We start from the raw sequence: 12,250 nt of genomic DNA, 5'->3' as shown, positions 1-12,250 counted from the left end.
TTATAACTACGAAATTGCAGTTCTATTTCGAATTTGAATGGAAATTTTTTAAGAATTCAATAGATGTTCATTAAAGGGGAAAAAACCTGCATCAAGGCATACAAATTAATCTAATTGGCCATCATCTTTTGAAATTCATAAAAATCCAGCACTCCGTTGCCATCAAGATCAAAAACTCTAATCATAGACTCGCATTCTTGATACGATTTGGCGTTTCCAAGGCGGCGAAAAACCTGGCGCAGCCCCTCCGCCGTGATGCACCCGGAACCCTTTTCAATCTCGAACACTTCAAAAGCCATCTTAAGAATATTATCATCTTTTTCCATTAATCCGACGAACTCTTCAAACTCCAACAAATTGTCGCCGTTTTTGTCGAATTCTTGTACGATTTTCTGAGCCTCGTCATGTGTTATGGATTCTCCAATGGACGTGAAATATGCCATCAGTTCATCCACTGAAATCCTGCCATCGTTGTCATTGTCGAAGTAAGAGAAAACTTGTCGGGTTTCATCTTCTTTGGTTGGTGTTTGCAGGGCGGAAAAACGGCCTGAACCACCACTTCCACCGTGGGCTGTGATTGGTGATTGAGGTATGGAAGGAGGGCTTGGAGTTTTGGGTTTTGAAACGAAACGGAGCTTGAGAGACTTCGCAATTCTTGCTGCCATTGGAGAATTAAACTCAATTGTGAATACAACAGTGCCTGTTTTAGAGGTTTATATAGGAAAACAGAAATAATCTGCAAATAAAAATCTGTTCAAAAAAGGAAAAACAAAAGGTGAAATCTTCGTGAAGTTGCAGTGAAGCTTCGTGTGATTGCTTAAATTAATGCATAGGTTTAATTTTTGAGTGTGTTATTTAATTTCACATTTCATTTAGCCTATCATCTAACGCCACCTAAATTGATGTTGCAATCCGAGTTGGGTTACATAGCATTATTTTTTTTCAAATTAATATTGATGCATATCATTGAAATTTATTTTACATGTTAAAAATCTCACTTTTTACCATATATAGTTAGGGTGAAAATTCCAGGAAATTACTAAAAAAACAGATTTTTAGTAATTCGAAAAGTTGGTAAAAGTTATTGGTCTTAGGATATGTGCGGTTGAAAATTTATTTGAAAAAAATAAAAATAAAATGAAAGCTAGATATGAACTTATTTTCATCACTACACGATAATACGAGTAGCATAATAGGAAATTCGATTAGGTAAACATAACATAAAGAAATTGCTTACTTTTATCTAAAAAAAGAAGGAATCAAGTGTTTTGGATTCAAATTATGTAAAAAATCTTTCTTACTATCGAAATTAAAAAAAAAAAAAAAACAGAATTAAATTGCGTCCAATAGAATTTGATCCTCTACCAAAGATTTAGAAGACCTCTTCCCCGAAAAGGAGTGGCGTGTTCTCAACCACAAGATAGAATGGAACAGCCTAATTAAGGCACAATGTGAACAGAAAATTGAAGATTAGGCAGGCTTCTCCTTTATTTGGGATTAAACTCTTAAGACTTTTCTTAAAATTAGTTTAAACTACCTAAAAGGATCTTTCACACCTTCTGTAATCAAATCGCTGAACTTTAATTGACAGCATTCAAATCACTTAACATCAATTTAATAGCGCAATAGAACTTGCTGCGATGGACATCAAAACTAACATGTGCACACAACAATATGCATGAATTTGGTTTGATTGTTATTATATATCGCAAAACTTTTGCTTCAATGCAATTGGGCTATTAAACTTCAATTGACGAGCAACCAGGTCAATTAACTTCAATTTTGTAGAAATTAAGCCATTCTATTTGTGAAGAAGATTAAGTAAAAAAAAAAAAAAAAATGTGATCTAGGATGCTTCAATTTGGCCCTTTTCTTTTCTTCTTCTTCTCCGTTATCCCCTCCCCCCCCCTCCCGCGTAGTGGATGCTATAGTTAATGGGCACTTTGATTTTAAAAACGTCTATGGTTTAGATATATGGACTATTCTTTTTTTGTTGTAACTTCTCAAAGCAATGCAAGCTTGGATTTAAATGTTTTTGTCCATGATGAAAAACAATGCTTGGAGCTTTAGGTTTTCGTTCGGCAAGTGGTTTGGTAAATTGAGACGTAATGAAGTTTAGTAATTTGATTGAGTTGGGGTAAAAGTTTGTGATCGTCAATATAAGTAACCCAAGTTGACATAGATTGCTGACTCTAGTTTTAACGTCCATATTAGAAAGTTCTATTAAGTTGTATGGCGGACATTAAGTGATTTAATTGAGCTTAACTTAAAGCTAAGTGACCCAGTTGCTGCAAATTGAAGTTGATGATCTGATTACAATTGGAGTGAAAGTTTAGTGATTGCCGGCACACTAAATTTTAAAGGTAAGCTTTTTAGTTTTTCCCTTATTTGGATTGGGTAATACATGAATTCATGAAAACTAAGAAACCCAAACCCGTCTAAATTATGGACTGCTACAAGGGTTCGGCCTGAAGAGATTGCCAGGCCTACTGCTATATGGATTGGGAAAAATTCATAAAACATGTATTAACTATGCACAATTCAAAAATCATATTTCAAATTTAACTAATGCAAAAATTAGGGTTTTATCTAATTAGTTAAAAATATTTATTAATTAAATATAATAAAATCACAATTATATAATTAATGGTCACGTGCACACAATTATAGGTCACAGATTTATTCACTGGTCACATATTATCAAATTGATTGGTAACAAATTATTTTGAGGTCACGAATCGAAACTTTGATATGTCACAAATTATTTCGTGATCACGGATAATTTGTCCATCAATTTTATATGTCACAATTTATGTTATTGATCACAAATCAAAAAAATTATAAGTCACGGGTCACATATTTTCAAATTTGATGGTCACAGATTACTTTTTTAATCACAAAATGATCGAATTTTAAGTCACGGGGAGACCAAATAATTGGTCACCAACATCAAACACCCAATCTCGATCCACTATAGTACTTGGTTACAAACACTACCCCGACAACAACACCATCATAACCACCGCCAACACCAACTCCACGACATCATTACCAACAAAATCGCTGCCACTAACAACCACCTCCATCGTCGCCAGAAACCACCACAACCACCACCACCAAACACACCAACGATAACAAACCCACAACCTCACCACCATCTCCAACTCCAAAAACCACCATAGCCACCAGGACGACCACCACATCAAGCACCACCACCAAACACAACCAACAATACACCATTCCCAACCTCACCAACGCCAACCAAATCACCACCACCACCCAGATACCCACTGCCAATAGGAGCACTGTTGCTATCATCACCACCACCGCATTCCTACCAAGATTCATAACACCACCATCACCCCCACAAAGTCACCACCACCACCTAAAACATAAAATGCACCATACCAGACTCCCAACATCGCTACTTAGATCCACCGCACAAGACTCACCACCACAACACACCATACCTCCACCACATCACATTGTTCGCGACAGCGTCACTACGTCACATCGTCGCCATTCTGTCATTCACAACAGTGTCGGCTGACAAATTTGAACAAAGAAGAAGCGACGCTCACACCCCCTTGCCGTCAATGTCGTGAGCAAAGAAGAAGCGGCGAAACCACGATTGTGCAACAGCGCTGATGATGGAGTTGTGCGAAACGGTGGCTGCACCTCTGATGCCGTGCCTCAACGCCTAAGGTGCCATGTCGCCGGAGAGGAGAAACTCCTGCAGAGAGACGCGAAATGAGAGAGAGCCAGAAAGGGGGAAACTAATTTAGGGCTGGGGTGGGTTAATTATAAGATTATTATTATTATTAAAATATATAATTAAAACCTGATTTATGCTTAATTAAACTTTGTACCTGATTCTGTAAAAGTGGTCTTTAAAGACCCGCTCCTAGTGCTGTCAATGGATCGAATATGGAGCGGATCTGTCCAAATCCGATCCGATCCGTTAAGAAAAATTATTCGATTCGATCCAATCCGATCCAATAATCCAACGAATATTTGATTGTTAAATCCATATCCGTTTGCTATGTTATCGGATATTCGATCCGATAATTCGATCCGAATTTTTTTCCACCAATTTTTTCTAAAAAAATATTTCAACTATCTTGATGGACTCACCTAATATACTAGAAGGCCCAAATCAATTTTTTATCCAAGTGATGCTCTTTTAGTTCTTTTTAAAGAAGACTTCCCTTTGAATGTTTTAATAATCTTCTTATGTGGGATACTACATTTTTAAAGGGTACTTCACTTCTAATGTTTTAGTGGTTTTTCAATGTGAGATATTACTCAATTGTCAATTCTAAGTGTTTACTAGTTTATTTTATTATTTTCACTAAAAATCATAGCCTTAACAAAATTAAAATAAAAAACAATATCAATTTTAACAAAGTAAATTATTTTTGGACATATTAATTTTTAGTTTTTGATGTTATAAAACAAATTACTATAGTTATTTTTATCTTATTTTAATTAATAAAAAATTAAACCTCTTTGAATATTTCAAGTAAAAATATTATACTATTATCTAATATTATTTATTATTTGAAAATTAGGCGTAAAGCATAATATAAGTTTCAAAATGAAAAAAAAAATTATGTTTAATAAATTATGATAAAATATATAATATTATTATAATAAATCGGATTGGATCGACATATATCCATATTTGCTCCATTTAGTTAACAGATTATTGAATTCGAATTTTAATCGGATTATCGGATTGAAATCTTAAATCCATCTCCCGTTAATTTCATTGGATTCAGATCGAATTCGGATCAAAATCCAATCCATTGACAGCCCTACCTGCTCCCATGTAATTTTCCCATAAGCTCTATTTGAACCCCATTATATGAAAAATTTGTGGTGCGTTTGGTTTGCTATTTTCAGGTTATTTTCAATTTTCAAATTAAAAACGTGTTTGATTTGCTATTTTTGAAAATGCATTTTTGAAAATAACGAAAAAATTTATAACATAATACTTGAAATGCATTTTTGATGTTTTGAATGTCTTCCGTGGAAAAAAAAAAAAAGAAAAGAAAACCCAAAATATGAAAAATAGGAGTAAAAAAAAATCTAAAAAATAGATTAATTTTTTAAAAATAAATTTTGGAAAAATTAAAATTAAAATTTTGAAAAAAGAAAACTATAAAAAATTCTAAAAAATAAAAAAATTGTTCAAACTCTTAATAATTATACATTATTCTTTCAAAAAAATATATGTAAACGAACGCAAACAAAAGTATTTTCAATCGACATTATTAATTTTTATTTTTATTTCCTATATTTTGAAAACCAATTTTTTTTTTCAGTTTTGAAGCGAGGAAAAATATTGTAAAATTTACCAACTTTAAAATGTATATATTACTTGATAATATATTAATAATCAAATTTAATGGAATAAATGTCATAAATAATTTTTCAAAATTTCAAACCAAACATAACTTTTCAAAATGACAAACCAAAAGCGTTTTAAGAAATCTTAAAATAAAGATTCAAGATAGAAAACAGAAAATGAATTTAAAACTCAAGACTAAAAACAGAAATGCAAATCAAATAGGCCCTTAGTTTTTCTCAACTCATTTTTAACTATACTTTTTTTTAATAAAACAAATTTTCAAGTAAATACAAAAAAATTTCCCGCTTTTTAATTATATATTTCTCCAAAAATATTACTATTACGAAATCAATTTTTAAAAAAAAGGGGGGGGGGGGGGACTAAAACACATCCTTAATTTAAAGAAATTGACATAATTAGCACTAGATAGTTAGGGTAAGAAGATGATATTTTATAGACTTTTCCTCTTTCGCATTCTTTTGTGGGTTACACCGTTAAAAAGATAAAAACCATCATGACACAAAGACGTAGTTATGATAAATAATAATATCTGGCTCGACGAATCTAATAATTTTATAAATATAAATCTATACGACCGTAGATATAGTTGCTGTCTTTTCTTTTTCTTTGATTTTATGTAAAATCCATTAGACAGATGCTAAAATCCAGGGCCCATGTGGCCCTGGATGAGGGGATTATTGCAATCCATTTAGGAAAAGACCAACAACAATAAACAAAGAGAATCCTATACAACTAGACAACTTGACCAAATTTGAAGAAAATAATAGTGATAATAATACTCATGTCCATCAACTACATTATAAAATAGAGACAGATGTTTTTTATATTCCTATTTTTATAATTATTTGACTCTAAATACATAATCATGACTCATAGTTAAGATAAAAATATTTTTATTTTTTAAATGATAGTCACTTCCCCTCGACCATCCAATCTTGATTGCTTGAGGAGAAATTATAATGAGTACTATAGCTTGATCTCATCAAGACGTGCTTGATCTCATCAAGACGTTACATAATAATATAATTTATAAATGGAGAGTTGTGAATTTTTATGCACTTTGTGTATTATATTGAGCAATTTGAGATTTTGTATTGAAGGTTATGATCAAAACAATATTCTTATGGAATTAATCATTGGTAGTGAACATTGCGAGTACTTTGTTTTTGCAATTGGCAATGATATAAGTTGATTACACACAATTTGAACAAAGTTCATTTTTTCCTTATGACTATGTATAGTAGAAAATGCTTTTTAAAAAATTAAAAATTTGCTGATGAGTAGCTTTTGTGAGATTTAATTAGGGTTTTTATTATTATTTGCAATTAACTTTTTCCAAATTAGTTCTATGTAGAATAGAAATAACGAACTAGAATTGCTAGATGTTATTTTTGTTTATCGTTCTTGAAAATTGTACTTATATCTTTCTCACAATATTGGTTGTGGAGTTGACCATTTTCCATTTGTACATTTGCTGACGGGTGCTTGACTAGGATATAGTTGAGAATTTAATGTACCAACAATATATTGAGCAAGTGCATTAGATAAAGTATAGAGTAATGCTATTTACAGTCGTTAACTATCGTAGTCATCTTATGCGACATACATGTGACGATTAGTAATTTGATACATTAATGTAGTAGTTTTTTATTGCCTTATACAACAAATTACTATCCGCCACATGTATACCACGTAGAACGACTGCAAATAGCATTATTCTAAAGTATATAATCATAAATCACATCCATTATTTTTTTGATTGAAAATTTCTGCCTTGGTTTTCTAGCTCAATTTGGTGGGTTTCACTCTTTATTTAAGTTGTTTTAGAATTGGTTTAATTTATCTGTTTATTTTGAACTTTACAGATAAGAATTTCGTGGTCAAAACCATAGATGGTCTAATTTTCTTTTATTTGTTTTTTGAGTGTTCAAAATTAAAGAGTCATGAAGTGGGATGTTTGATAGTCATTTTTATATAAGAACGCATTTTAGAATAGTAACTTGATGGAAAGTGTGTGGTTGAAAAATAAGAAAAAAAATTTGTTTACGTGTAATATTATTTTAATAAAGAATGTGTGGTTAAAAAGAGGAGAGAAAAAAATGAATTTCGAAAAAATAGGTACCAATTAAATTAATGGTCACCTCATTATATTTTCGATTTGTAAATTTCAAGCCCTTGATGGATGAGTTGGAGACTTTTGAAGAACTTCGTGTCATAGTAGACATAAATTTTTAATTCAAATCTTATTATCGTCCATTTATGAAAATTCTACACATATATAAATATTTGATAAATTTTGAATATTCATGGTATACGAGAAATTCAAAGCACAATTTCTTATAAAATAATTTATATAAGCAATATAACTCTTTAGAAAAAATATATATTTTTTTAAAAGATACTATTTGCAATTACGCTTTTTTAGAATCTCAAGTTACAATGCATCTTATTTTATCATTTTTATAAGTATAAATAATAATAATGGTACACTGTACCTAGACATATGTATGAGCAAGTTAATTCATTTTCTACCATTTCTATTTTTGGTCATGGAAATTTATTTATTTTTGATCGTTAAATATGAAAAATGTCTTTTATTCATAATTTGAAGAAAAATATCAAAAATGGCATGTGAAAAGTTTAAGTTGTCCTTTTTGAAACATCCACGATGAAGGTACGGAAAATATCGTGAGATCAAGATTTTAGGTATACAGTTTAAGACTTGTACATAACTTATTTTCTATGAAAAGTTATCAGAACACATCAAAACTCAAATCATTTAAGCGTCACAAATCGCACTCTCCCGCAAAATTGTAGACTTCTTCGGATTGCACTTTCATTAATCAATGTTGTGTAACACTGTCGGTCAAAACTATGGCTTGTTCACTATTAAATTACATTTTAAAGAATTTTGTGTTGCTCTAGAGGAGAAAGATCTTCAGATTTATACCTGTATATGGTTATTTCCACCATATTTCTTCTTTGGTTTATCTCTCTTTAGATAATGTAATTTTCAATTATCTTATAAATCAATCTTTAGAATCCATAGGTTAATACTATAGTATTGGATCTCATGGTACATTGTACCTAGACATATTCCAATGATTATCCAAACTAGCAAACCAATATTAATGAATATGTTGTCTACTTATGCACGTAGCCTGTTTGCAATGTAGGAAGAAAGCATTAGCATTAGAAAGACTACAAAAGCATTCTGGGCTGAGTAAAAGACTATAGCTACAATACACGTCGTGAGCTATAGCAAAGATAAAGTCGGATAAGCTTTTTAATGGCGAAAGTTTCAAAACAGTTATCTTATAGCAGACAACTAAAACAAGCCTACACAACTAATCTCAGAATTAAAGTTATATTTGCATCACAACTAATTTATATAAAATAAAATAAAATAAAAAACTACTAGATTACACTAGAAGTGCTCCTCGATGTTTGAATCTTGACAAGATCCGAGCTTCCCAAGCTCTATACTATTGGGAAACTCTACAAGGGTCTTACTACCTTCTTGATTGACTATATTTGAATTTTTGGAGTACTTTGGTATTATATTTCGCTTTACTTACGGAACTGAATTGTGATTGCTACTCGTTACTAGACCGAGAGAAAGAAAGAACGGGTACTACCATTGTTCAACTCCCGGAAAGCGTCCGACATATTCCAATGAATATCCAAACTAGCCAATATTTATGAATCGTCTACTGATCATGCACGTAGCCTGTTTGCTTCTTTTCTTGTAACTTGGTGCATTGAATGTAGTCATTGTTTAGACTCCAACAGATAATGAAAATTTTACACGAACTCATACATACAATTTCTATACCTTATCAAAAAATATTTAATGCTCAAAAAACTTGTTTGATGTTTATCCACAAACAAATAAAAAGTTATAACTCACAATTGCGTACAGAAATAGTTGATGACAAACTATGGTGCACGTTATAATGACAGTAACTAGTGGTGAGGTGACCCGTTATATATTTCTTTTCTAGTCATCAAACTTATAAATAATACCTCGCAAATTAACCCAAAATTTTCCAAGAAATAATAATAATAATAATAATCCGTTCACAAGTATTTTTAGGAAATTGGAGGTAATGGCAAAAACTGGTCGTGCATCATATTAACTTTTCCGTGTCCGATGTGTATGTTTCATGAAAAAGCTTGTGGACAGTTGTCATGAATGTTGAAGGAATTAATGTCGTCATGTGTGGACAAGCACGGATGATTGAGAGACAGGTTTCAAGTTTTTTCTTCTCTAGACGGTTCTCTACGAAAGTTATTACACTGCTACGTGTTGTAGCTATGAATTAATATTGAACCACATGATATACCATGTTCGACTAAGTTCAAAAGTTTATTTATACGAAAATTTGAAAATTTTGAAATAAATGGCTCTTTAATTATTGACTTAAAGATGAATTGCTTATTTTGATTGTAAGGGGAAAAAGAGGTTAGGGAGCGTAGTTATATATTTAGATTAGGGATAATTGCAATTGAGGCCCCATGGTTTATAGTAACCGCGTGACTCGATGAGGAATAACAGATTCAATTTGGGAATTCATTTTGCAGAACTAATTTGGGAAAATTCAAATTGAGAAATATCTACTTGAAGAATACGGTGATTTATGATGTTGGGTGATTGGAAGGTGAAGGGTGAAGGGAGAGGTGGTGGTGGCAATTTTAGTTAGGGTGGGGGTTGGGTAGGTTGGGAAAGGGGTGAGAGGAAGAAGATACAGTTTTTTCCCTTCTTTTGATTTTGTAATTTAATTAATGTAACTATTTAGTTTAGTAAATTGAAAGTTACTATTTTTCCCTTTATAAAAATATTAAAAATATGATCATACTCAATTTTTTGATCAAATAACAGCAAATTAGATGTTTTTCATTCATTGGGTCCTTACCTGCACATTTGAAAAGGTTATAGGTGACAATTGCAACAAATCAAAAGTTTAGAGAAAATTTACTATTGTTTGCAAGGTTCAGGGCCTCTGCTACAATTATCCATTTAGATTATCAAAAAGCTAAACTTGTTTGAATAGTTTCTTTAATACGTACATCACGTTTTCTTTTTGTTGATAGACAATGATAAAATTCGAGCACACGATATTTATATTGTTTGTTATTTTTTTAATCGTAGCATAAATGGAGAATAGGAAAACAAAAAATAAATAAAATTATTTTATTTTATTTTATTTTTAATTTCATTTTCATCTACAAGATAATTGTTGCTAAATGCAAGATGTACACTATTGATAATTGATAGGGTTTGTTGGATACAAGCGTCGACTGAATTCGTTTTCCATTTTTCACTGATGGTCGTACTGAAAGTAGACAAAATTTATGTCACAATCTCAATTTCTGGGCCACTAAGCTCTTTTCTAAATGCGTTGAACTATGCTGTCTTGCACGTTGTTCAAGTCATGTCAATTAATTTTCTTCCAGTTAATCATGAATTCATGATTAAAATCTTGAGTTTATTTTTGGATATGCCTGTGATTCCATTATGCTTTTTTCAATAATATAATGCAAATAACATGTTATAATTTTTGTATATTTTATTTTCAATCATGTAATTTTTTATAAATTAATATTACACGTAAATAAATGAAGAAATAATTTTTTCAACTACATATTCTTCGAAAAAAAATATTATTTCAAAAATTATAATGCCAAATTATGGGAACCAAAGAGGGATTAGCAAGTTTACAATTAACCAAGCTGTGTTTTGTCAGTTCATTATCTTTTTTCAATTGTAATAATGTAACCTTCTACACTGCAAGAAACTAAAAATTCAATTATTTTAATATGTGAACGAACGCATAGGAACAAGTTGCAGAAGAATATGCTCCTACTTGGTTTTGTTTTCATTTTTTACACTCGTAATTATCTGTACTACAGTACTAGATTTTATTAGCCACGTACTGTTAGGTCGATACTAGTGAAGGTCGCATCTCTCTCTCTCTGAGGTTACATCTATCTGTGATTCTGTATATAAAATAGACTTGTCCGCTACAATTCTCCGCATCCATGAGCTTATATTCTAGCGAACTTTTGAAGAGATAAATATGAAGCCCTCAAAACTTTCTTACTGTCCTAAAGAGGAAAAACCTTGTATCAGATGGATTGAAAAATACTTGAAGGATTGTCTGTGCAACCTCAATGATGAAATATCATTTGGTTTCGGAATTGCGAGTTTAATTTGTTGGGCAGTGGCAGAAATCCCACAGATTATTACTAACTTCAATAACAAATCTTCGGATGGTGTCTCTTTGGCATTTCTTGGCACTTGGATTGTTGGGTAAATATAAGTCTTCTGTTTGCATTTTACTCATAAACATTCGTATATGCCATTATTATCTGACAGACAACTTTAATGATTTTGTCGTGTAATTAAATAAACTTGAAACTAAGCAGGTAACCTTATCTGACAGACAAACTTTAATGACTTAATTTTTATCTCATGCAGTGATGTGTTCAATCTTCTAGGATGCATTCTCGAACCAGCTACAGTAAACTCTTTCCCTCCCTCACTCCCTCCCCATGCATGTGTGTTCGAGTTACTCATCTCGAATAATACTATTTAACATCAGTGGTCATAGAGCACCACTTTATATGATATTATGTGATAGATTTAATCAAAGATGAAATTATGAGGTTCATTTAATCATACCTATCATTTAATGACATTTAATGTCATTTAAACTGGTGTTATAACACCAATAATACTAAATAATATTACTCATCTCTCTTAACATCTTTTTTCTGAAAACGTGATAGTGTTTGTGTTGTCTATTAAATAGATCAAATCACTTTATTTTAACATTTACAAAAGTTATTTCCTGAAAAATTATAGCAAGGGGA

The 12,250-nt window shown here is 31.4% G+C and overlaps 2 protein-coding genes across 2 annotated transcripts in view; one reads left to right on the top strand and one right to left on the bottom strand.

Moving 5' to 3' along the window:
* Positions 1-769, bottom strand: LOC111397711 (probable calcium-binding protein CML41). The gene has a single exon (XM_023024709.1). The coding sequence runs from the start codon at positions 663-665 to the stop codon at positions 111-113; it is 555 nt and encodes a 184-aa protein (XP_022880477.1). The 5' UTR covers positions 666-769; the 3' UTR covers positions 1-110.
* A 10,631-nt stretch (positions 770-11,400) lies between these two features.
* The window catches only part of LOC111397301 (probable vacuolar amino acid transporter YPQ3), a 5,781-nt gene continuing 4,931 nt past the window's right edge, over positions 11,401-12,250 (top strand). Inside the window, exons 1-2 of the mRNA XM_023024148.1 lie at positions 11,401-11,687; positions 11,856-11,898. Coding sequence (XP_022879916.1) covers positions 11,455-11,687; positions 11,856-11,898 — 276 coding nt within the window. The 5' untranslated portion in view covers positions 11,401-11,454. The remainder of the gene's footprint in view (positions 11,688-11,855; positions 11,899-12,250) is intronic.

The sequence above is a fragment of the Olea europaea genome, chromosome 7 (assembly GCF_002742605.1).
Source record: "Olea europaea var. sylvestris chromosome 7, O_europaea_v1, whole genome shotgun sequence".
Lineage (NCBI taxonomy): Eukaryota > Viridiplantae > Streptophyta > Magnoliopsida > Lamiales > Oleaceae > Olea > Olea europaea.
This window is presented reverse-complemented; position numbering and strand designations above follow the sequence as displayed.

Bases quoted from the DNA above. Each gene is read 5' to 3' on its own strand.
- LOC111397711 (XM_023024709.1), bottom strand. From the start codon at position 665: ATGGCAGCAAGAATTGCGAAGTCTCTCAAGCTCCGTTTCGTTTCAAAA.